The sequence below is a fragment of the Juglans regia genome, chromosome 16 (genome assembly GCF_001411555.2).
Source record: "Juglans regia cultivar Chandler chromosome 16, Walnut 2.0, whole genome shotgun sequence".
Classification (NCBI taxonomy): domain Eukaryota; kingdom Viridiplantae; phylum Streptophyta; class Magnoliopsida; order Fagales; family Juglandaceae; genus Juglans; species Juglans regia.
Genome location: NC_049916.1, coordinates 1,988,626 through 2,016,004, shown reverse-complemented (window position 1 = coordinate 2,016,004; position 27,379 = coordinate 1,988,626). Strand labels below are relative to the sequence as shown.

Below are 27,379 nucleotides of genomic sequence, written 5' to 3'. Positions count from 1 at the left end.
ATATTTATATATATATATATCTCTCTCTTTATATATATATATATAAGATCCTATGAAACGAAATTTTTTTGTTTTAACGGTTTTTATTATTTTTCTGTTAAAATTTAACACCATTCGTCTAAGGTTGTGTTTGGATGTTGAAGTGAGTTGAGTTGAGTTGAGTTGAGATGATAAAATATTGTTAGAATATTATTTTTTAATATTATTATTATTTTAAAATTTGAAAAAATTAAATTATTTATTATATTTTATATTGAAATTTAAAAAAATTGTAATGATGAGTTGAGATGAGTTGGGATGAGTTGAGATGAGTTGTGAACTATGAAATTCTCATATGCCAGCAATCATCATTTCAAATCACCATTGCATGAATAGGGAAAAATCATTATAAAAGCAATTGCTGCAACTGATCCTCGGGAATGAAAGAAAAACAGATATTTATACACTAAAGTAAATAGTATATTTATTATTAAACAGTCAAAAAAAATTCAAAAAACTATGCACATTTCTTTCGATGGTTCATGCATTTGCTGACATTGTCATTAACTCAGTTCGCTTCCATTCATTCTCATCAATTGCCATTATTTCTTCCGTCGGTTCATGCACCAACAATTATATTGCTGTTGATCGCATGTCGTTTGGAAAACAGAGGACGCTGCATATTAAAAATATGGTTAGTCAATTAACGGGGTAAGTCAATTACGAGCCTTTTCCTTCTTTACGGGTGATTTTCTGAGAAAAAAATTTTACTTCTTAATTTTCTTTGTCATTTCTTCTTTTCTCATTTATTTGTTTGATCATCTGCGTGTATATGGTTTTAAGTATAGTATTTTCTACCTTTTCTTTTGTTAGTGCAGTGCTTATTATTGTTATTTTTTATGATTAGCTTTCAGATCTCGTCAGTTAAAAGACTTTCAAAATTGAAGATTTTTGTTTCATCTTTACAAGTGTACAGTAATATTTATTTTGAAAGTTTTTCTAAATAAATTATTTTCTAGATTTTTTTTTATTATTTATTTCAGTCCGTCAGGTAATCCCAACAATTATATTCACCCAACACATTTTATAACATATTTCAAAAGTAAAAAACTTCAATTGCTTTGTACAATCTTTTATGGCTTCAGGTCTTTTATTAAACTTCTTAAGTTCTTTTTTTGTTGTTTGTCTTCAAGTCTTTTGGTTGAGTCTGGACATTTCTACTTATAATCTTTATAAGTGTATGTTATTATTTTTTTTTTTTATATCGTCATTTGTTATATAATTCTTTTCCTATTTTATGGAATTGTGAGTGTGTTGGAGAAGTTTTTGTCACAAACCAAGCAAATCATACAATATATACAACCTAACATAAATTGTGAGTGTATTATAAAAATCATCTAAAAAACAAATGTCGTGTGGAATTTTCTCTTTTTGAGTTATTATTTTTCTGTTTAATATTGTGTTGGTGATTTTGTTGGTGTTGTGTATAAGGACGGTATTGTATTTGAACAGAATTATTAAATTATGTCTATGCATTAAATTATTAATTGAATTTTTTTTTATAAAAACCATATCATTTCTTAAAAATAATCATTTCACTAAACTAGACAAACGTGCTTAGCACGTTGCTCTTGCACTAGTGTGTGTATATATATATATATATATATATATATATATATATATTAATGAGCAGATCTAAATCGAGAATGTGCATCATCAAAAAGTGATAATTTGAGCTCAAATTGATAATTTTGATAGTTTATAGTATAAATTGAAAAAAAATAGAAGTAATTATATAGGCAAAATCTCAATAATAACTCATTTTACAACTTAATTTAAATAAAAGATAGTTATGTAAAATTTAAAACTAAAATCAAATAAAATTTTTAAAATTTAATGAAGTGGAACTATCATTTTAGCTTGTTATAAATCGGACTATAAATTAATTCCGTTCACATTATTATTCAACAAAATATATATGCAAATTATATATAATGCTAGCTATATGTTATACATGAGAATAATTTTGAGGTATTTGTAGCGAGGTAGTACACTTGTTGATTGTAATCAAATACACATAACTTGCTCCTTGGTCTCTTCGGATTTTGTTTCAGCTGCAATAAAAATTAATTAGGAAGTTTTTAGCGATGAGATTTTATTAATAATAATTAATACAAGAGGCAAAAGAAACCCGCCATGATTAAAAATGAATGTTTCAGTGGGACCGGAAACTTTTGGTTAATTTTTTTTTTGAGAATAAAATACTTCTGCATTCATGCATAGATAAAATATTCAAATACATCATAAACCAAACAAGGTGCTAGAGACAAACAAAAGAAACATTAATTAGGGAAGGACACGCCCTGCATCCACTTCAAGTCTGCTTCGAAGAAAATCTGGAGGATCATTCCACCTCTACAGTATATCATCCACAAACTTTGCTTGACGAGCTAGAATATGTGCAGCCTCATTACCATGTCTTCCCACATGCAAAACTTCAAAAGATGCAAAAGTGGACAGAATCTTCTTCACCTCATGGATTAAAATACTGCACCTATCCAAAATCTCCCCCCTTGAGCATATAGCTTCCATCACAGCAAAAGAATCCCCTTCTAAAATCAGATGAGAAATATCCAAGTGAGAAATTAATTGCAAACCCCTAAGTGCTGCAAGAGCTTCTATATCTTCTACCTCATGAATACCCAACTCCCTTCTAGACATTGCCATAACCAAGCATCCTTTATCATCCCGCAAAACAGCACCCACCCCAGAACAATTCAAGGCCTCAAAAATGGCTCCATCCATATTCAGTTTGAAAGACCCACATGGTAGAGGTAACCAACACAAAGTTGAAAACTGATGATGAACACTCACATGCTTACTAAGTAACTGATAGTTCTCAACATAATCAAGACAATTTCCCACCATAACACACACATCAAGAGTACTGGTTTGCTAGAAAAACTTCAGGTTACGAAATTTACACACACCCCAAGCAATTATCAAGAATTGGGTCAAAATAAAATGATCATTAAGGCGTATAACTGCTTTAACAGTAGAGAGAAAGCCAGGATAGCCAAATAACAAACTTAGATTTCTTCCAAAATACATTTCCCACACTCAGAAAAAATAAGGACACTGACAGAGAATGTGAGAAACATCTTCGCAAGCATTGTGACAAAAAGCACAAGTAGAAGAACCCAGAACATGCCTCTAAAATAAGAGCTTTTTTGTGGGCAAACTATCCTTACAAGCTCTCCAAATAAAGTTTTTAATCTTATTTGGAAGCTGTAAGTTCCACAAAACCTTCCAAAAACAACAAGGATGATCTTGATTACTAGAACCATTCCCCAAAGCAGATTTCAGATTAATGGCAAGATGATAAGCTGACTTTACAGAAAAAAATACCAGATCTAGTGCCACTACACACTAATTTATCAACACCCCAATGTAAGAATAAAGGAGTTTTAAGAATAGTTTGAGCCTCAAAAGGAAGAAATACCTGGTTAACCAAATCTAAATTCCACCCACTAGGATTAGAAGGATCCATTAAATCAGCTACACAAGCATCCTCAGCAAGGGTATTACATCTAGTAACAACCTGTTTTGAGTTCAAGTCAGGAAGCCAATTATCTCTCCAAATCTTGATGTTATCACCCTTACCAATACGCCATAAACTCCCCGCTTTGATAACAGGTTTTGCTTCAAAAATGCTACGCCATACATATGATGGCTTAGAGCCAAGCATCGAAGATAGAAAATCAGTATTAGGAAAATATTTTGCTTTAAAAACTGAAGTAAAAAGAGACCCTTGTGATTGAAGTAAGCGCCAACCTTGCCTTGCCAATAAAGAGATATTAAAAACTTCAAAATCCCGAAAACCCAATCCACCCATAAATTTAGACTGACACATTTTTCTCCAATTTAGCCAATGTATCCTTTTTTCTTGACCTCTTTGACCCCACCAAAACCTTGCAATCATCCTCTCAAGCTCTTTACAGAAACCCCTAGGAATCTTGAAACAACTCATTACGTAAGTCGGAATTGCTTGAACTACCGCTTTGATCAACACCTCACGGCCAGCTTGAGATAATAATTTTTCTTTCCACCCTTGTAACTTTGCCCAAACTCTATCCTTAATACCTTTAAAAGTCTGATAACGCGATTTTCCCACAAAAGAAGGAAGCCTAAGATATTTAGCATGGTGCTGAATATCTTGAACCCCCCACACATCTTTAATAGCACTTATCACACTTGGCTCTGTACTGCGACTGAAAAGCAATTATGTTTTACCCATATTTAACTGCTGACCCGATGGCACACCATAACGACAAATCAAATTTTTAAGATGCTGATTTTCTGAAATAGATGTTTGACAGAAAATGATACTATCGTCCGCAAAAAACAAGTGACTGACCCGAGGAGCATTAAGACACACACTAACACCCTTTAGAAGTTGCTGCTCTTCAGCTTGCTTCAATAATAAAGAAAGTGCCTCCGCACATAAGACAAACAAATAGGGAGAGAGGGGACACCCTTGACGTAGACCACGGGAGGGCTTGATAGGCTGAGTTGTAACCCCATTCACAATAACTTTATACGAAACTGTTGTAATGCACATCATAATTAAGCGAATAAATTGGGGATTAAAGCCCATACATAGCATTAGTTTTTCTAAAAAAACTCATTCAACTCTATCATAGGCTTTACTCATGTCTAATTTAATAGACATACAACCCTTTCTCCCCCTCTTCCTCCTTCTAATAGCATCCATTGTTTCAAAGGCCACTAACACATTATCGGTAATCAACCTTCCAGGAACAAAAGCTGATTGGTTCTCAGAAATAGCTCCAGGTAAAGCTAATTTCAGCCTATTAGCTAAAACCTTAGCAATGACTTTGTAAATCACATTACACAGACTAATCGGGCGAAAATCCTTCAAATACTCAGGCTGTTTAGTCTTTGGAATCAAAACGATATTTGTAAGGTTTAAATCAGAAGGCATAACTCCCGAAACTAGTACTTGTGAAACAGAATTAATAACAGTATCACCCACCAAGTGCCAATATTTTTGGAAAAATAAAGGAGGCATACCATCCGGGCCCGGAGCTTTCAATGGTTGCATTTGAAACAAGGCTCCCCTTATCTCAGACGTTGTGAACCCACGCACTAGATCACCATTCACAAAGTCAGAAATACAAGGCTGAACAACCTGTAAGACTGCATCAAGATTAGAAGGATTAGAGGTACAAAACAAATTTGAGAAATAGCCATGAACCATTGGAAGCATTTCAGATCCTTCATGCAATACACCAACATCATTCCGTAGCCTGGAGATAAAATTTCGTCGCTGCCTTTGAGAAGCCTTAAAGTGGAAATACTTAGTGTTTTGATCCCCCTCTACCAACCATTGCACACGAGATCTTTGTTTCCACATCAATTCTTCCTTCTCCAATAAATAATTAATGTCATTTTTTACACACCTTATCTCATGAGATGGATAGGATGAACAAGAAACACTCTGTAATTGTTCCAACTCCCTTCTCTTCATAGACAGCTTCTGTCTAATATTTCCAAAGCACTCCTTACTCCATTCAGACAAATTAGAACGACAATGTTTTATTTTTTCAATCAAAGAAGCATCAGATTCTATCGACCAAGCAGTAGCAATAGCTTCCTCGCAACCCCTTGCAGCCACCCACATAGATTCGAACTTAAAAGAACGAGACTTCCTTGAGACATTTTGCACAGAGACATCCGTACTCAAGACCAAACAACTATGGTCTGAGACTGGTGTACTAATATTACAGACTCTACTAGTGGGAAATAAATCAAGTCATTCCACATTACTAGCAAATCTATCCAACCTCTCATGAATAAGAGCAGATCCCTCCCTCATATTACACCATGTGTACAAAGACCCCACAGTATCCATGCTGCGTAATTGACAGTAATCCAATGCATCACGAAACCCTCTCATCTGGCTAGCAGGTCTCTCCCTACCCCCGAACTTTTCAGAATTTTCCAAAATCTCGTTAAAGTCACCACAACACAACCATGGCCCATCAAATCGATCTTTCAATGTGCGTAACAAATCCCAAGTATCCCTTCTAAGATGCACTTCCGGATGACCATAAATTGCAGACAAACGCCAAGAAAGACCAGAAATTGGGTCCGAAACCAGAACATCAAAATGAAATTGAGAATAAGACTGTAAAATTAAATTTACCTCCTGTCGCCAGAAGAGACACAATCCACCCAAACGACCAATGCTGCCCATTGTTAAGAAGCAAGAAAATCCCAACTGGACCTTAAGGAATTCCATGCGAGAATGGCCAGATCGTGTTTCCATAACGAAGACGACATCGGGATCTTCACTTCGAACAAGATCTCGAAGGGTTCGAACTCCCCGAGGGTTCCCAAGCCCTTGGGAGTTCCAACTCATGATTTTCATGAGTAATGGCGGGGCTGAATCTCAGCCTCCGCCGATAATATAGGGACCTCCACCAAGGAATCATCTTCTCTTGATTTCTGCTTCTTCACCTGGGTTAGACCACCCGAATCAGCAAAAGCCTTCGCATTCAACTGTCTTTTAGAAGGGGTCAAGGGGGAACGAGACACTCGTGCACGAGAGGGACGGACCGCCCTTGATTTTCGTTGGTTCTCCTTACTAGAAGATGAAGACGCTGCTACAGAAAGGTTCTCCTTCAAATGCATAAAAGACATATGGGTTAATTTTGAATTGGGCCCCTGGCCCATGCGAGGATCATCCTTATTCACAGCAAACAGTTGATTATCTGACCCATTACCAGTAAGCAGAACATTATCCGAAACCGACAAAGATTTCAATGGCTTTTCGGTAACTGCCATTGGATCTTTCACCAGCAAATTACTCCGATCATCATCTACGGGAATCGAGTTACCAGTACTTCCTACAGTCGACGGACCCAAGTAATTGCGTGCACGCACAGAAACACTCCCCACCCGCATCCATGATCCGTAAGGAAATTCAGAATCTTTAGCATCACCTTTAATATTAATCCACTGCAGACAGTCGCGTTCCCCGTGTCCCAGTAGCCCACAATAATAGCAAAATTGTGGCAACTTCTCATACTTAAAACGGACCCATACGTAATCAGTTTCTCCCACAACAACCCTTTTACCACGCGGCAAAGGTTTGCTTATATCCAAGGAAATACGCACACGAACATATTCTCCCCACCCCGGTCTCGTCTCAATGAGATCAACATCTTCAACATCACCCAAAGTTGCTGCTATTTTTCGAACTGCCCGTGCATTCATCCCATCCAGCGGCAAATCATACATGCGGACCCAGAAAGAAGCTAGAAACATAGGCACTTTGGTAATCTGTAAAGTCCCGTCATAATTAGTACAAATAACCAGACTATTCCCAAACGTCCAGGGACCATTAGAAAGTATCCTCTCTTTTTCACCTCGCGAAGAGCAGGCTGCCAAAAAGAGGTTTTCCCCCATATCATAAATTTGAAAACTCCCCGATGGATACCACACGTTCTTCATCATCCTTTTGAAAGCCTCCTTATTATAAAACTTCACAGACAAAAGCTTAAACAGGAAGCACTTCGTGGTATCAAAAGCCTTATTTAACTCCGTGGAGTCAGACAAGCGAACAGTTGATTTCTCGGCTTCAGATAAAAAAAAAGAACTCCAACGCTCCATTAGATCATCTGTCATTGCAAATAACCTAATAGCACAACCTGAGATACCAGAATTAAGAATGGATACCCCACTCAAAATGACAACAGAAAAACTTTTGCACTTACGGCAAAATAAAAACTCTCATCATCACGAGAGAGAAAAAACACAAAACCAGAAACCAAAAACGGTTAATAGCGGTTATTCAAAGGCTCCCTGAATCGCCGGAGCAATTGGATGAAACAACTTCGTTTTCAATTCGGATTGATGGTTTGATCTCGGAAACTTTTGGTTAATTGAATGATAGGATTAAGAGATTTTATTCAATCATTACTGCCGTTCGATTTGGATTTGGATCGATCCACGGATCACAATCATAATATCATTGGGTAATAATAATTATCAATAATGCTGAATTCCACTGGGTTCATCCATCGTATTACATAGGGACCGACCTTGGGCCTCTCGTGCCTCACTCTCCATATCTAAGCAAGGAATTGGGATTTGATGATGTCGATTTGACAGATTTTGTATTGATAATAAGTATTGAACTATATTTTTGAGAAGGCATATTAAGGTAAATACGACAAAAAATGGTGAAAATTTCTTGGATTTTGGACGGTATTGTGCGCATTTCATTATTTTGACTATAATTTTGGCATCAAATATCATAATCATGCATATGATTTTAATTCGAAAAAGCTCTATTTGGTGCATACATTGCGGTCATCAGCCTATGTTTAGTGGTCCCGAAAATAGCCGTTGTCCCTTCAAATCGTCAATAATTTAAGTTATTTTTCTTTTTCAAAAAGAAAAAAAAAATTTCACTTTCATTTTAGGGATGGTTTTGATAATTCCGATTTGGGCTAGATTTTTTTGCAAGATTCTTATTTTATTAAGTATTTTACTTTTATGCAATAATATTTAGAATTTTTCATTTTTGGGCAAGATTCTCGTAATCTCATATTGTCATATACTATTTGAGCCTAGCTTGTGAGTTTCAAAACCTAGCTTACAAATTTTATCAATAAAATTAATTACTCTCAAAGTTTTCTCTTTGTTTTGAATATTTTCTCAATCTCAATCTTTAATTATGTTGATTAACTAGCAGTCAGAATAATCCTATTTCTATCCAACACCAATGTGTAAATGATTGAGTTTGACCATGTGATGATGCTATGTGGCGTCATTGTAAAGTTGCTTGTTTTGTGTTCATGTCTGTATCATAACTAGTTTGCATGACATAGGAAGCGCATATGAGATTTCATATTATTTAAGAGAAATAAGTTCTTGTTCTTTATAATGACTTTAATGAGGCTCTAATTGTACATCAATTTTTTTAAAGTATGACTTAGATGTAGCTTAAGCTTTTAATTTAGGCGTTACAACTAGTATCAAATCCTATCTAAACCAGAATTGTGGACTAGAGTCCTCCCACCTATGATAGAATTTCCCAACAAGGATACTAGGAATCTAAGGGATCATAATCTTTGCGCAAAGATTATGATACTTCATACTAACTGATAAATATAGGTATAAATATTGTACGAATGAGATCTCACATTACTTGAAAGATAAAAGCTCTTCCTCTTTGTCATGATTTTAACGAGGATTCAATTATATGAGTATTAAGCATTCTTAGGGTTAAGTAGTTAGCATTTTGCGTACGTAGGAACTAGACCAAGTGGTAAATTTTGTTAGGTGCTTAAAGCATTTTTTATAAATTTACCAAATATATTATTTTTAAAGAATTTTTAAGCTATTAAAATCACTTTTTAAACCTTGATCAAACTCAATTAGCCCAAACAGATAGATGTTTTTATTTTTTACAAAAAGCGGAACCACATAATTATTAAGGTTTTAAATATTTATACACTTTGAAAAAGTGCTACTTGCCAAGAAATCCTAGAAATGAATAAGATCGGAGGGAATTAATGGAGAGAAGTCAATTGTCTACCTAACAATAATATCAGTACATGTTATGAAATTAATGATCTGACAGAAAAAAAGAAAAAAAAAAAGGGATATATATGTTGTAATGTATTCCCCATATTGAATAAAGGAGGGTGGTAGGTGAAACTAATTAATCTCTTAATGCATGAGGGTGAGAAATATTAAATATAATTGATATTGGGAGTAGATCGAGCTTCAATTAAGTCGTATAAATTATATTAGAGAAAATCATCAGTTTGAGGTGTGGGACATAAGGGATTTGATAGTAGAGTTTCATGTGATAATTACATTATAAGTTAGATTGAGTAAAAAATGGTGGTAAATGGGTAACCATATTTGAGACTAGTAGTCGTACGAGATTTCACATTATTTGAATGATCGAGAGATTCTCATAATAATATCGACTTTTTTTTTTTAAGTATAAGTCCAAATATATATGACTTGAAATTTACAATAATATATGTGTGATTACAATATAAATTAACCAAATGCAATGTTCTAACGTTTAATTTGGATGGAGTAGCTAGCTCATACTGTCATAGACACACACACACGTATATATATATATATATATATACATATACATATACATACATGACCTTATTTCATATTACAATTAACTTTGAAACGATCGACCTACTTCTGTACCTTTTGTTCAACAATTAAATAGAAAAAAAGGTAATGTCGATGCATGTTCAAGTTTGTCTTTACCTCCTCCAACGTCCTAATTAATACAAGCTATATATATATATATATATATATATGATATATACTAGGATCGATAGTGGCATGACAAACAAGCTAGCTAGGCGACGTTGTAATTAAACGCTAGCTGCATGCGCAGTGTGAAGATATATAATTTGTAGGGAGCACAAGCTAGCCAGCACATGATGATGCAGGAATTATCGGGGCATGCTCCGGAGAAAGGATCCACTCTTGGTTATCTCCCGGAGGGGTTTGTCGGTGAATCTAATGAGGTTATAGGCTAAGCCACCAAGTATGGTTCCTACGGGTGGCCCTACAAGATAAACCCACAGTCCCTTGTATATGTGCACTTGCAGAGCTGGCCCTATGCTCCTGGCTGGGTTCATCGATGCACCACTTACTGGCCTGAAATATATCATTAATGGCGAAACTCCATGCATGTTAATCATGTATTTTCTAGAAATATTGGGAAAAAAAATATCTCGGAAATTTTCCCTAAAGTTGAAGCTGTTAATTATATACCCGGCTACGAAGACGTTTAAGGTTATTGTCATTCCCACGGCAATCCCTGCCAATTCTCCAATCTGCAAGAATATAAATATATTTATGTCTCGATCCGCTGATCAACACCAAAAATCTTGCGCAAGATATATATTAAATCCAGTTTCTGGGTAGAGTACTACTTCATCATGTGTAAATCTGAATAATGTTTGCATGTTCGACCTTTGCTAGTTACGAGCGATTTAGCGATTTGTGCTACGCTGACATAGTTTTTTTATTGAAAAAAAAAACAAAAAAAATAAAAATTTTGAGAGAAGAAGAAAATCTTCAATTTCATGAAAATCATCTCTGTCTTCAATTCGTACCATTTAACGAATGTCTTATATGTCAGTATTTATGTGCGATTTTGTGCATGAACTCGCTTGCAAGAGACTTTTAGATAACAGACACCATGACTTAAAAAAAAAAGAGGAGATAAGAGTTACTTACAGCTCTATTATCTGTGGAAACGCCGGAAATAACAAACATCAAAAGAAAGGAGATGATGATCTCGATGAGAAGAGCCTGAATATTGGATCCAACAGGTACTGTTCCAAAGAAAGACTTCTTGTCGACTGGGAAAACAGCGCATAACGTGGCACTAGCAAGAATTGAACCTAATATCTGCGCTATGACATACAGAGGCACCTGCACGTACGTATTAAAAAAAAACATTATATATAAGATCAATATGGTCTCAGAGAATGAAGAGAAAAGCTCATTGTTATATATATTATATATATATATATATATATATATATATATATAAAAGATGGATTCGAAACCTGCCTGTTTGAGAGGGAAATGCCTATAGATTGCAAAAGTGAGGGTCACTGCCGGATTAAAGTGGGCGCCGGAGATATGACCAACAGAATAAACCATGACCATTACTATCAAACCCCAAACTATACAAATCCCTGGAAATGATACTGAACCGTAAATCTTATTGACAGCAACCGAACCACACCCAGCAAATATCAAGAAGAATGTCCCAATGAATTCAGCAATCACCTGACCCAAAACAAATTGAATCAATAAATAAACAAACAGCTAGCTTATATGCTAGAGAAATATCTTAAGTTCACAAACAGATTCTTAAAAAATAAAATTCACATACTGATATGATTTGTTGTGTTACATGATCAAATTGTAAATCATTATTTACTGTAATATAGATATAATGTTCCCATCTAACCATGCATATTAGTTTATGAGTTTTACTTTTGTGAATCTAACACTTCTATATATGTATGTAAGTAATATATTCTAGTTTTGTAAATTGACATGGATCAGTGGCATTAATTGATAATTTGCATATACCTTTTGAATGAGCTGATCGGTCTCGGATGAAGTACAGAGTCCCCAGGTTCTGTCGCTTGTCGAACTCTGATCACCTATTTCCATCATTGTGATTTCGCGTGAAGACATTCTCCTTCGATCCTAATTGAGTAATTAATTAATTAAGCAACTTAATTCGTTGATTTCAAAGCGACTACTAATTAATTAACAGACTATATCTTTCTCCTCTCTTAACAATGTGTACGTTGACAGAAAATAGAATTGGGTGTCAGGGGAAGGAAATTTAAATGCCTATAAAATGGAGGATTGATGGCTTTCCTGCTTTTGGGAGTTGTTTGCGGATGTATCATGTGCTTCTACTTCCTTATCAAATCTAGACCTTAAACTGAAATATAACAATTAACCACAACTCTCATGTTTTATTTTCTTGTGGCCCATGGAAATTAAGCTAGCTCGAGCTTTGTAATTTTCTTCTCCTTTTTCGGTCCACAAATAGGTTTATAACTTATTTATAGATCTTCTTGCATGATCACATGATTACTTAATGTAGATAAAAGGAAAAATGCATATACTGTGCTGTGTATTAATATAATAACATTATACATTAATTTTTTAGTTGATCTAATAATTGTTACTAAATATCAACACATATTATATATAGAAGTGATCAGACAAGAGTATGACATGCAATATAGTATAACCCATCTTAAAATTAATAACTTTAAATGTTATTATTGGTGCAGGAATTACAAGCTACTCGAGAGTCTTTCTCCTCAAATGGTAATCTAATAAAGGATGCTGAAGAGCTGATGATGCATTTTACAGATTTGCATGTTCAACATGTTTATAGGGAAGGCAATCGGGTAGCACATAGCTTGGCACGTTTTGCTTGAAATGTTGATGATATCCTAATGTGGTGGGAACATGTCCCAACTTTTGTGGATCATGTACTTTGGTTTGATCAAGTTGCTATGTACTGATTTCTTATGAATGAAAGTTTGCTTATTAAAAAAAAAAAACTTTAAATGTTAAAATAAAATAATAATGCTAGATATATATAGTAGTAGGCACTACAAGAAACAAGGTCTTTTCCAGCGCTTAAATTCGCCGCAAATAACATCATAAATCGCTGCAAATATTTTTTTACAACGATTTATGTTGCGCTGGACTTTCGTCGCAATTGTAGAGCCTTTTAAAAGATTCGCCAGCGAAATGCAAAATTCGTCGCCAAAAATTTTTATTTACAGCGATTTTTTTCGCTGCTAATATTATTAATTTCGCCGCAAATAACGTTGAGATTTCAGTCTCGTTTCGTTGCAAAAAAGTATTTGCAGCGTTTTATATCGTCGCTAATACACAAAAAATCGTTGGAAATACCTTGATATTATTTACAGCGTGTTAAAAAATCGCCTTGTATACTATTTTTTGCAACAGTTAAAATCGCTGCAAAAAAGATTGTCTCTTTCGCGTCGGGTAATAGTTGCTGAAATTAGTTACTTTTTCCGGTGAATTGTGGGGCGCAAAAAGTCACAAGTCGCTGCAAAAGACCAATTTAGTATTTGTGGCGAAGTTCTCTATCGTAAAAAGTGAAAAAATCGCTACAAAAGACCATTTTCTAACTTAATGTAAAAAAAATGCGACGATGTAAAAAATCGCTGCAATAAAGGCTTTTTGCAGTGATTTTATTTCCAACAAACAAAAAAATCGCCTCAAAAAGTCTTATTTCTTGTAGTGAGGGTGAGAAAGTCTTATGCACCCCTTTTGAAAAAAAAAATGGAGTTCATAGTTAAAAAAATAATTTTTTATGCAAGTCTCAAATTTATCTATTTTTTCAAATGGTGTGTGCAAAAATTTCTTAAAATAAAAAACATTGATTTTTGTAGTATTTTCCCTTCTTGAGCGGTTAGACTAATTACCGCTGCAGCATGCAATTTGACTGCCTGATCTCTTATATTAAATATGACAACAATCAGTAACCCGCCGCTATAGAATGTATGTAGAGAAAGCCTTTGTAATAGCAGCTGTAACATAGATGGGCCATATTGTGACGGGAAATACTAGCCTTGTAGCCTATCAATCAACTTACCCAAACTAAGGAGGTCCAAGATATGGACCGACAAGGTCCAGTTATATTACAACATGAACTGCCCAATACTGCTTATCAAGCCTGTCTAGCCGCCGAGGATGGCAAGCTTTAATCCACCTGAAAAAAGGCAGCCCAATCTGTACAATGAATGTACATACTACTACATGATAAGGCTCAAAACTCAAGTGAAACAGACGCCGAAGATTATAAAATGTCAGCCAGTCACGGTACTACTCATGTTTTGGAAAATGATTTGTCTAAATTTAGAGTGGGTAAATCTATGCATACAAGTGATCTTTTTAGGGGTGTAAGGCAATTGGTCAAGACCGAAAAATCGACCGAACTAGATCGGATCGGATCGATAGTCTTATTGGTCAGTTTTGACCGGGTGTATTTTTTTAGACTGAACCGGACTGAGACTGACTGAATATATATTTTGAATATTTATATATATATATATATATAATATATTATTTTATATAGTAGTTGTATAAGTTAATTATGTAATTTTCATCTAAGGGATCATCATTGACTATACATACAATGAAATTATTGGATAAAATGTTAAAGGTATCACTTAAAATTAATTTTACTAATTTAATTTTCTTGTCAACCAAAAAAAGGGAAAAATGTTCATGGAATGAATATGACCGATAGCTAACGGTTTGGTCCAATAAAAATGATAAACTGAAATTTAGTCCATATCCTCCCTGGATCAGACTGGACCGATTACACCCCTAGATCTTTTGAAAAAAAGTGAGACTCATTTAAAAATTTTAATTTTTCATAATAGATTTTACCTTTTTCAAACGACTTATGCAAGATTTGTATGCCCTAAATTTGGTCTACCATTACTCTAGAGGTTCAGAAGTAGTCTCTTTAGCATAAGTATTCTCTCTATATATATATGTGAGCGATCCTTAATTATTGGGATCGACAAGGTTTTTGTTAGGATTAACTATACATCTATACATCTAGAGGCAGATTTGAAGTATAATAGCGGAAACAAATAAAAGAAAATTCTATAATAACACATACAAAACATCAAGATTTAAGTGGTTCAGCTTAGGACAAGCATATGTCCACTAGCGGGATCGGTTTCCATGAATTCACTATATAACAAAGGTGGAGTACAAGAGAGTAATCACAAAATCTCCTTAATCCCAAGTCCCAATACACCAAAAGACTTACTAATCTCACAAAAGGAAGTTTATCTCTATTCTGGCCTTAATATTGTGTATCTCACTTTTCAAAAAATCTGTTTATATATCAAACGGTATGAGAATTAGGTTTTCTAAACATTCGCTTGAACAAATTGTTGAGCAGATGTTGAACGAAAAATCTGTTTGAAGTTTGTTCGAGCAGATTGTTGAGCGGATGTTGAGTGAACAATCTATCAGAAGTTCGCTCGAGTTAAGGTCGAGTCAGGATCAAGCCATAGTCAAGCCAAGCCCTTGAATGACGTTTTCAACATAAAATCAACCCACCATTCCAACAATTTTGATTCAGGCATCTGAGTTTTTTAGTTGGCAAGCTCTTTTGTCTAATCTATTCCCCTCTTTTGCATTTATGTGATCAACGATCGATCGTTGGCATTGGCGTGGGGTTGATTGAGTGAAAAAAAAAATCCGTTGGTTTGGGGGGTGAGACAAAATATAAAATTCTCATCCCATTTCATCTTTACACATTTTTTAAATCTCCATACAAAATATAATAAACAATTCAACTTTTTCAAATCTCAATTCAATTTTTTTCAAATCTCAAAACAATAATAATATTAAAAAATAATATTTTAAACTTTCATCTAAAACTAAAAATTCTCATCTCATCTCCCAAACCAACCCGATAGACCCTGCGCGCAAAGTTTCATCTAAATAAATTATACTATCTATATAATTTATTTTTGTCGCTAATTTATTTTAGTGATAAAATAAAATTATTAATATTTTATTATTATATATATAGTATTTGAATAATGGAATGTGGAAATTAGTTTTGAATAAAATAGCTAAATATAAAAATATGTGATATTACGTAAATTATGGCTTTGCATTTGCATAAATGAATGCTGATGCTATTAGACAGTCCCCGCGTGCGCAGAGTTTAGGGCCTTCTTTGAAAAACAAACTTTAAGATACATTTTTTATTGCACTACAAACACACACACGGAAAAAAATACGAGATATCTAACTCAAAAACCTTCAGAGCCACATGCATGGAAAAAGGGCATTGACACAGAACAACGTACACCTGCTGCATTTAGAGCCTAATTAAGGCCTTGTACCATGTACGTACATATATGCCGTTCTGATAATTTTGAGGGGTGTAGTACTACTGTTTTGATGAGCTTTGGTATGCTGCAAGAAAGATCTAACACTCATCAATGATATATATCTAAGACCACTGACATATTGACACCATGCACTAAATATTATACGTCCTTGATCTTGGCCGGGCCGGGGTCCTGGCTGCCAGTCGAGCAACAACAAGTTGAACCCCACACGTACGTGCCCCCAAGCACGCATATATGCAGTAGTACATTTTGACAGTCAGCTTTTTTCTCAATCAGACCCCGGTCATGCACATTGATGACAATATTCCTCTTGTTAGGCGCCGAGCTTTAGGAAATTCAAAAGCTGATCAATGATAAACACAAGAGGGGGGAGGCCAGGGGGATCCGAACATGGGGTTCGTCTATCTTTGACATGATTCAACTCTATGTATGTATGTCATGGATAGGTAATTTGTAAAAGCAACTTTCTTTTGTACCCTTCTCTCAACCTAACTTAAATTATATTGGTCCCCATCTAGTTTTGGTCCAGCCCCCTCAGCTCCTGTCCGTGGTTTACCCTGCACTGACTATGACCCCTCTGATCTCTCTCTCTCTCTCTCTCTCTCTCTCTCTCTCTCTCTCTCTCTCTCTGTGTTGATTAGTGTTTGTGCATCTGAAGTACTACTCCCGCGGCTTAAATGTTTTTGGTCCAGACCCCAACTTGCGCAAAATATAATATCCTTTTGAGTTATCTTGTCTGAAACATGAGCACGCATCAGCTGGGAATATCTCACTGAAATATTATTTTCACTTGAATAAATTTTCATTATAACCAGAGTACGTAGTAGTACTACTGCTACCGATTAAAGGAGCAAATAGTGGCTCAGCAAATGACTCAGCATCACTGGAAGGGTCTGCACTGGATTCTTAACTAATTCACACATTGGACGTGCTTAGAAGATGGAAGATTCTCGAATATATTTGTAATAGAATACTGGACTTTGTCAATATTTTCCTTTATGTAATTACGTCTGAAATATAGGTCAAATATACCTATAAATAATGTACTGTTGCTGCTGATATTCATATGAAGAGGAATACCGATACTGAGATGATTTTCAGACAACCTTTACCATCTCTGAGTCATTTCTTCGAATGGGTGTTGTGTCCTATTTTCGTTTCCTCATTATTTTATAACAGAGCCCTTAGGACCTCCGTCCCTTTCCAAACTTCGATCCTCCATGGCAAAACTCCCTCCTCCCAACCCCAATCTCACTGCCTCCGCTGCCCACACCATCACTATCAAACTTTCATCTACTAACTATCTCCTTTGGAAATCCTAGGTAGTACCATTTCTCAAGGACAATCAACTATTTTCCTTTGTCGATGGTTCCTGTCCAAAACCCCTTTCCACTATCAGTGATACCCCAAATCCCGAGCATGATAAGTGGATTCTTCATGATCAATTACTTATTTATGCTCTTTCCGCCACTCTCACTGATGGTGTTCTCGCACAGGTCACGGATTGTTCAACCTCGCATGAGGTCTGGACAACTCTTCAAGGCCTTTTCTCTGCCCATTCTAATGCTCATCTTATGCAAACTCATCTTCAATTAGCTACTATTAAAAAGGGTAGTGACTCCATTACTGAGTATTTTAACAAAGTCAAAGCTCTCTCCTCATCTCTCTCCGTTGCTGGTTGTCCCCTTTCCTCCACTAAGTTTAATGTCTTTCTCTTGGCTGGCCTTGGATTGGACTACGAATCCTTGGTCACGTCCATTTGCTCCAGACCCGATCCATTATCTTCTTCTCAAATCTTCAGTTATATTCTTAATCATGAGTCACATATTGCTCATCAAACTTAGTCTGTGCTCTCTGGAACTTCTCTTTCAATTCCACCTTTGTGTGTCCACCTTTCTCACCTTCCTCACCAAACCGAGGGCCATGGTCGTGGCCCTCGGCGTGGATGAGGTGGAGGTTGAGACCCTTAATCTCTAAATTATTTCTCTACTGCTTCTCCTAATCGCCCTATTTGTCAGGTCTGTCATAAAATTGGTCATACTGCTATGGTTTGCCACTATTGCTTTGATCATGCCTATCAGACATCTTCTCCACAATCCTTCTCAGCCAATACCATAACCTATACTCAAACACCCACTAATCCGAACAGTTGGTTCCCAAATACAGTGGCTACAAATCATTTTACAGCTGATTTCTCTACCTTAAATTTAGACTCCCATCAGTATCAAGGCACTGACCAAGTATGCATCGGAGATGGTTCATATCTCCCAATTCAAAACTCTGGCACTGGAATTCTTCCCACTCCAAATGGAAAATTTCTTCTTCGTCATTTATTTCATGTTCAAGCTATTTCACGCAATTTATTATATGTTCATCAATTTTGTCTTGACAATAATGTCTTCTTTGAGTTTAATTCCTCTGGTTTTCTTGTGAAAGATTTGCGCATGCAAGTGGTTGTCCTTCATGGACCCGTTAAGGATGGTTTATATGTGCTTCCTACTAATGCCTAGGCCATGTCTACATCTTCCAAGCATGCTCTTATTGGTGAACACACTTCCCCTCAAATTTGGCACTCTCGTCTCGGTCATCCGTCTTCACGTACTACTGCCTTTACTATTTGGCATTTTCAACTTCCCGTTACTACTACTAGAAATAATGTGACACCATGTGATGTCTGTCTCCAAGCAAAAGTCCATGCCCTCCCTCACCATCTCAATCCTCCCAACCATTTCAACTTTTATTTTTAGATGTTTGGGGACCAGTGCATGTGCTCTCCTCTAGTAATTTTCGTTACTATTTGTCTATTGTAGATGATTTTAATAAGTACATTTGGTTTTTCCTCTTCATGCTAAATCTGATGTACCTACTATTTTCTTGACATTTCTTAAATATATAACTAATAAATTTTCTTCTAAAATTCTTGCAATACAAACGGATTGGAGAGATGAATTTCATCCCCTTCCAAAAATTATACAACATTTTGGTATTTCTCATTGAATAACATGTCCATATTCACATCCTCAAAACGGTAGTGTTGAACAGCGTCATCGCCATATTGTAAAAGCTGGACTGTCCTTAGGCTCAATCCTCTGTTCCTACTAAATTTTGGGTTGATGCTTTTCAAACCGGTGTTTTTCTTATTAATCACATGCCCACTCCAATGTTACAAAATCAGTCACCCTTTCAAATTCTCTTTAATCAATCTCTTAATTATTCATTTTTATGTATTTTTGGCTCAGTTTACTGGCCTAATTTACGTCCCTTTAATAAACACAAAATGGACATGCGCTCTCAACTTTGTATCTTTCTTGGTTACACATCTGATCATAAAGGATATAATTGTTTTTATATTCCATCTGGTCGAATTTATATTTCGCGTGATGTACACTTTGACGAAACCAATTTTCTATTTTCACACAACACTGGTTCCCCGTCATCTATAACCTCAGCTCCTTCCTTGGCCCATGTCTTTCTTGATTTTCTATAGACTCTACACGTTCAGCCCACTAGCCCATCTAACTCCACTTACCCACAAAATGTTCCTTCATCATCGTCTGGCCCAACCCAAGCCCACCAACCAAATCTCCCCTTACCCAATATCCCAACTGAGCCTCTCATTTCACATGATTCTCTCATACACATATCAGAATCGCCTTCTTCCTCAACATACCCTAACTCTTCTTCTCCTATGATAGCGTCGTCTTCCTCAAACCCTAATATTTTCTCTCCACAGATAGCGTCGTCATCTTCTCCTATTGATTCTTGGTCTCAAATCGCACCTACCCCGGACTCCTCCTTACCTCCTTCTCAAAGCTCCTCCAATGTCCATCATATGCTTACCCGATCCAAAAATAAACACCACTCACCCATTAAATCAATCTAATGGTACTATACCTACTCCACCTTCTTCACACCTCACTAAAGCTAAATTCATTCCTAAGGAACCCTCCACATACACTGAGGCCTCGAAATTTTCTGCCTGGCATGCTGCCATGGCCAGCGAATTTGAGGCTCTTCTTCACAACCAAACATGGATTATCGTTCCTCCTCATCCCTCTCAAAATACTCTTGGTTCAAAATGGGTTCTCAAGACCAAAAGACACATTGATGGCACCCTAGAGCAACGAAAAGCTAGTATGGTTGTTAAAGGGTTCCATCAGCAGCCTAGTCTTGACTACTCTGAAACATTTAGCCAGGTGGTGAAACTTGTCACCATCCATTTGTTGCTCTCCATTGCAGTTTCTCGGCACTAGCCTTTGCATTAGCTCGATGTGCAGAACGCATTCCTTCATGGGGACTTAGAGGAGGACGTCTTCATGCAGCAACCAGTAGGGTTTGTCAATCCTGACTTTCCTCAGTATGTATGTAAACTCAAAAAATCCATTTATGGACTTAAACAAGCCCCACGGGCTTGGTTTTCCAAACTAAGTTCAAAATTACTTGCTTTGGGTTTTAATGCATCTATCTCTGACTCTTCCTTGTTTATTTTTAATTCTAGTTCTGCATCTGTCTATGTACTCGTTTACGTAGATGATATTATAGTTACTACTTATGATCCTATGCTTGTAACTGATTTTATTACTGTTCTTCAAAGTACCTTCCCTGTCAAAGACCTTGGCACTTTACATTATTTCCTAGGAATCCAAGTGACCCGTAATCCTACTGGCCTATTCCTGTCTCAGTCCTGATGTATTTCTAACTTACCGTCACGAACTAATATGCAAAACTCTAAGTCAATGTCTACTCCCATGTCAACTTTGACCAAACTTAGTGCTCTTGACAGACCCACCTTTGAGGATCCGTAACTTTATCGTAGTGTCTTGGGAGTCTTCAGTATCTAGTCTTTACTTGGCGTGATATTTCTTTCGCTGTCAACAAAGTTTATCAGTTTATGCATTGTCCTCACATTCCTCATTGGCAAGCTGTTAAACGAATACTTCTGTATATTCGTTTAATTGCTTCCTTTGCTTTACATTTCTGTCCAGTTTCCTCCCCTAAACTTCTAGCCTTCTCCATAATGCTCCTTGGGCTGGTTGCCCTAATGACTGGAAGTCCACCAATGGATTCTGTATCTTTTTTTATTCTCATCTAATTTCTTGGGGTTCCAAGAAGCAACCTACGATTGCTCGTTTTTCAACTGAAGATGAATACAAGTTCGTCGCCAACACTGCTTGTGAATTGTTATGCTTACAATCTCTTCTTAAAGAATTAGGAATTTGTCTTGTTGTTCCTCCCACTCTGCTATGTGATAACTTGGGTGCTACTTATCTTTCTGTGAATTGTGTTTTGCACTCTAGAACCAAGCATGTGGATCTTGATTTTCATTTTGTAAGGGATCGTGTTGCTGCCAAGTCTCTGCATGTGGCATTTGTCTCCAGTAATGACTAGCTGGCTGACATTCTCACTAAACCACTGTCTATTACTCGCTTCTCCTCATTACGATCAAGCTTAACCATACTGCTTGTGCCGCTTGCATTGAAGGGGGATGAAGGAGCAAATAGTGACTCAACATCACTGGAATGGTTTGCACTGGATTCTTAACTAATTCACATATTGGACGTGCTGAGAAGATGAAAGATTCTCAAATATATTTGTAACAGAATACTGAACTTTGTCAATATTTTCCTCTATGTAATTACGTATGAAATATAGGTAAAAAATGCCTATAAATACTGTACTGTTGCCGCTGATATTCATGTGAAGAGGAATACCAATACTGAGATGATTTTCACATAGCCTTTACCTTCTTTGAGTCATTTCCTCGAATGGGTGTTAATGTGTCCTGTTTTCATTTCCTCATTACTGATCCATGCAATTTGGTGCGTACAGTGTACTGGTTCAGTCTAATCATTCAATCATATATATTTGGTAAAAAGTCCAGATTGAAGGGTTTTCTTCCCTTTTTAAATCTGATTAATGCATGCATGCATGCATGCATGAGTACTTGGGGGTGGCTCCAATGTGTATATATGCTCCAGAATGCAGCCACGCGTGCGAGGAGAGCATCATGATATTATAATTATATATATGTCGACGCTCGATCGATATTTGGCCTGCGTGCTGATCTTCTTCCTGCCCAGGCTTTATGCTTCATTAATATTATATATACCAGCAGGGCCGGGGAAGCTAGTATATATAGTAGTACTTTTGGCTCATATATATCTTGATTTCTTTCGTCAAATTACAATCGAAATGCCAGTACTTATCTAGCTTCCAAATTTTATTCAGGCGTACAGCTTGTACTTTAATTTCATCCTTTAGTACTACTTTTAGTGTGCTGATCTTTCTGTTTATGAATTAATCAGCTTCGGGCCAGGTGATATATATATATATATATATATATATTTATATATATATATTTATATATATATATTTAAAGTTCAAATTATGGTGTACGTTTTATGAAGTTGCGTATAACTTATGAGCGCTAAATGATCCATAAACTGATTACTCTTTAAGATTTATGACTGGTTTGGATAGTGATGGCTGATTTGAATAGTGAGATGAGATGAGATGATATTAGATAATTTTAGATGAGTTGAATAAAATATTATTAAAATATTATTTTTTAATATTATTAATTTTTTAGAATTTGAAAAAATTAAATTATTTATTATATTTTATATAAAAATTTAAAAAATTTTTAATAATAAAATAAATTAAAAATATTTCTATATTAAAACGGAGTGTTACTATACAGAGTGATCGAGTAACTACGTACGTACGTACACATACAAGAGTCAGTCTCCGTCAAACTTTATTTTCAAAACAGTTCCTAGCTACCTTAATTAAGTAGTTGGATCCTAGCAGCTATCCTCTTCAGCCTTCTTCCCTTGATCTGGAATTCAATAAGACAGACCATATTGTTTGGCTTTAGTCATTGTTTGAAACCCTAGCTAGCATCACACATGAACACAGTATGGGCAACCACATGAGCATGGACCACCAATGTTTCTGCATGCCACGGGTGTTTTAATGGTAGGATAAACTTTTCTAGTATGTGTCACAACCTGCCACGCAATACTTGGTCCCTTCGAGCATTTGTAGAAGTATAATTACTGATTATTGTATACTACAATGGTCCACGCGATCTTTGTCAAACAGTCTGCTTAATAATTAACTTTTTGTTGATGATGTAGTCTATAATAAGAGTAATATTATATACAGTTATGAAGTATGCAAGTGTCGTAAAATTACTTTAAAAAGAGTAGGATCTACTATTAAAAAATTAATTTTTTTATATAAGTTCTGTATTTATTATTTTTTTTAAATGATTGCACGGTGCTTATATTTTTACGACTACAAATATCATTTATCTTGCTTACTAAAAATATATTATATCTTGAAAATTTTATAATTGAGTATGAATATTTGTGTCCTAATATGGCGACTTATTTTACATGACCACACCAAATTTAAAGTGTCCAAGGCTACTAAAAACATCCAACACTGATCCAAGCTAGCTAGCTAGCTCTAGATCTTTTTTTTTCTTGTTTTTCCTTTTGAATTGAACGTTATTCAAGCTGATGGTCTACTTAATTAGAACATGCTTTTCTGAGACGTCAAATCAGGTTCAAAACCCTTTTTAAACGTGGCTAGCTAGCTAGCTTCGTATGCGCGAATTAAAGCTGATTGAAAACCATAGTACTGCTTGTTTTGTATGTTTATTTTAAATATTATCCCATTGATGAATGTCAGAGGTAAAACATGCAATTCCTAGTTCTCATTCTTGTTTTGTTTCATATTTTTATGGAATATATAATTTATATGGGATTGAGAGAATTTCTTTAATTTTGATCTCTACATCAGCTTTTTGGTGGATTACCATGGAATGGTCAGCTTGTTTAATTGTCCTGTGACGTGCTTGATGATTGCATGTATTCCCTTTTCAATCTCCATCAATCAAGCGTGCACTATTGAAAACTAGGAAGATTAGTTTGAAACAGCCAAATCATGCGTGTAAAGCTTATCTAAATGATCATGTTCGACTAGTTTCACGAGTTTTGGGAACCTAAATAAAACAAATTAAAGAGCTGATCATGGTCGAAATTACTTATAACCTGATCGTTTGTTGGTTTGAGCACGCATGTTTGTCAAATATTATATATTAAGATTGAAAGCTTTTAACAGTACTGATGACCAAGTTAGTGATCAGCTTCCTATTTTTTACGCATTTAAACTAGGATAATGATGATTACTCTGAATTAGAATTATATTCTCACACAAGTACCCTAAGCTGTCATGAGGACGCCCCGGCCCTAATAATTTGCAATAAAACACTCTTTCAATGAAGGAGTACAGGCCGATCGAAATCGATGCTTTCCATCAACCTGATAATATCATTAAATCATGTCATGCTGTACATGTGCTTAATTTTGTCCGATTCACAAAATTAAAAAGAAATTGATTAATAGTGAAGATTTAAAATGCAGTCTCATCTATTTTTTTTTTTATATATATAAAATTAATGATCTGACCTAAGTAAAAAAAATCTAATTTTTCTTATCGTAATTTTTTTTTTCTTTTATACAAAGAATCCACATGCACAAAACTTATAGACACTCTATATATATTTGTATCCAGTGCGACTCTAACGTTAACTATACATATATAAGTTTTCAACGGAGAGTACGTGATCAAGATGATGAGCTTCCTACTTGGCGCAATTTGGGCCGCTAATGGCTCAATTTTCGTGGCTGATATGCACAGAAAACGAGGTTCAGTGCATGCGTGGAGGGAGCTTATATATAAGAGCCATTCGTTTCTTTGAATTCTCTCTCCCTGCGATACCATATATATGATCAGCGTACCCTCCACGGTGATTCTTTAATTGTACGTTGAGTATGTTGGTCTTGCGTGATTTGATGGCCCTTCTACTACTTTCCAGCAGACACCATTAATTAATTCATTCATAATTTCATGGGGGGTATTTGGCTCTTATTATAACTAGGCCTAGGAATTAAAACCTGCCAAAATGATCTCAAGATATTTTGAAGCAAGCTTTTACGGGGATGATCAATGCTAATGCATATTATATTCACTATAAGAAAAATAAATATTTATAAATATTTTTTTTGTGATAAAAAATACTATTTACAACAAAAATAGAAACACTTTAGTTAAAAATAGTTATTTTATTATAAATAATTGATCATAAATAAATAATTTTTTTATAATATATTTACGTGTTATGCGTTTACGTGTTCCCTTCCAATACAACATGACCTTGATTACTAAATTGAAATCTCGACCCGGGGGTTGATAAATGATTTTAAGCTCCCATCGAATAAATTTAATTATATTCTTATATTGATGGAATGTTGTGCAAGTTGCTGACAATTCTTGGTTGGATGAAACTAATAGGGTCGATCGATTAAGATTAATTAAGCTGAATTAATAGACATGATTTTGCTCGTGCACCACTTCCAATGAGATTGTCCCTAAGTGTCTGTTTACTTCTATGCATGGTTGTGGATCAACTTATAATACTTAAATATATGGGACATCCTTGCATGAATTAATCATGGTACGTCTCGGATGTTATACGACATAATTGCGATGACAAACTTAATACAATTACAAGGCTGGCCATATTTAATGTATTGAACAAAAGCTGATCGATACATACATCACATCTTTGAAGGATGCAGATCATAAAATTAAGGTTCAGAGGGAGAGAGGAATTATCGAGTGCAGATCATGAGATCATCAGGCGGTGTTTGGCATATATATATATAATCGTCACTTAACTGACCGAATTATATCTTAACTGACCCAGCATGCATGCATGCATGCATACTTTTTATGAGTTTGGAGGTTTGATTTACAGCAACTACTACTAAACTTTTGAGAGGTGATGTCTTGATCCAATCTGAATTTGTGAATAATGATGGAGACTTAAATTCGTCCAATCACCAGCTGCCAATTAATCTCTGGCCAGCCCAACAAGTTCAGCTACCTAGCTATTTACTTTTATATATAATATTGATGAAAAATCAAAATATAAGTATTTATTTATAATTATTATTTTATATTAATTAATATGACAGATTTTATTTTTAATATATATACGATCAATTTTTTCTAATGATCAGTGAGTGATGAGGATCAGTCCTCCCTCCTATATATATATATATATATATATATATGTAGCTAGCGTACGTAGATTAGGACAGTGGGACCAATATCAAAAGCCAAAAGCCCAAAGCCAGAGAGGCAAAAGTGGGCAATATTTGCTGCTTTATTTAGACCTTAGCTTTACGCTTTCTTATCTCATATTTTTGCTTGCTTCTCATTAATTACTCTCATGCGTGCACCAGCACCCAACACACACGTGTATATATATATATATATAGAGAGAGAGAGAGAGAGAGAGAGAGAGAGAGAGAGTCCTTATAATTAAATGTGGTCCTATATACGCAAAAGTACAAAGAACCTTTAAGCAGACGGACACTGTGCTTTCATCCCACTATTCCTTCTCCATAATTTGTTGATAGAAAGGTCATTATATGCATTTTGCTGCATTAAGATCATAACGACGCATCTCTCTCTCTCTCTCTCTCTCTCGAGCTTTTCTTTTCAAGCAGAGGTCGACTAATGACGCCTTTTTACCATAAAAACCCTAAATATCAGATTACATATATATCAAGAAAGAAACGACAACGTACGAGTACCGTACAGCAGATATATATAATCAATGAATCCACGTAGATTAATCAAAACCAAAATAAGGTAAGAACAAAGGTTTTTTGAAAAAATGCACGCATGCCCTCCGATCCTACTATATATTCTATTTACCAGATCCATTCATTTAACAAACTTTGTCACTTTCTCTACAGTACGTAGATGGG

The 27,379-nt window shown here is 35.4% G+C and overlaps 2 protein-coding genes across 2 annotated transcripts; both read right to left on the bottom strand.

Moving 5' to 3' along the window:
• Window positions 1-6,429: 6,429 nt before the first annotated feature.
• Window positions 6,430-7,692, bottom strand: LOC109014898. Its single transcript, XM_018997389.1, has one exon. It carries the CDS (start codon window positions 7,690-7,692, stop codon window positions 6,430-6,432), a length of 1,263 nt encoding a protein of 420 aa, XP_018852934.1.
• A 2,551-nt stretch (window positions 7,693-10,243) lies between these two features.
• Window positions 10,244-12,420, bottom strand: LOC109013462 (probable aquaporin NIP-type). Its single transcript, XM_018995548.2, has 5 exons — window positions 12,172-12,420; window positions 11,641-11,862; window positions 11,302-11,499; window positions 10,834-10,895; window positions 10,244-10,716 (listed from the first exon to the last, which is right to left on the bottom strand). Exons 1-5 carry the CDS (start codon window positions 12,277-12,279, stop codon window positions 10,509-10,511), a joined length of 798 nt encoding a protein of 265 aa, XP_018851093.1. The 5' UTR covers window positions 12,280-12,420; the 3' UTR covers window positions 10,244-10,508.
• Window positions 12,421-27,379: the final 14,959 nt, after the last annotated feature.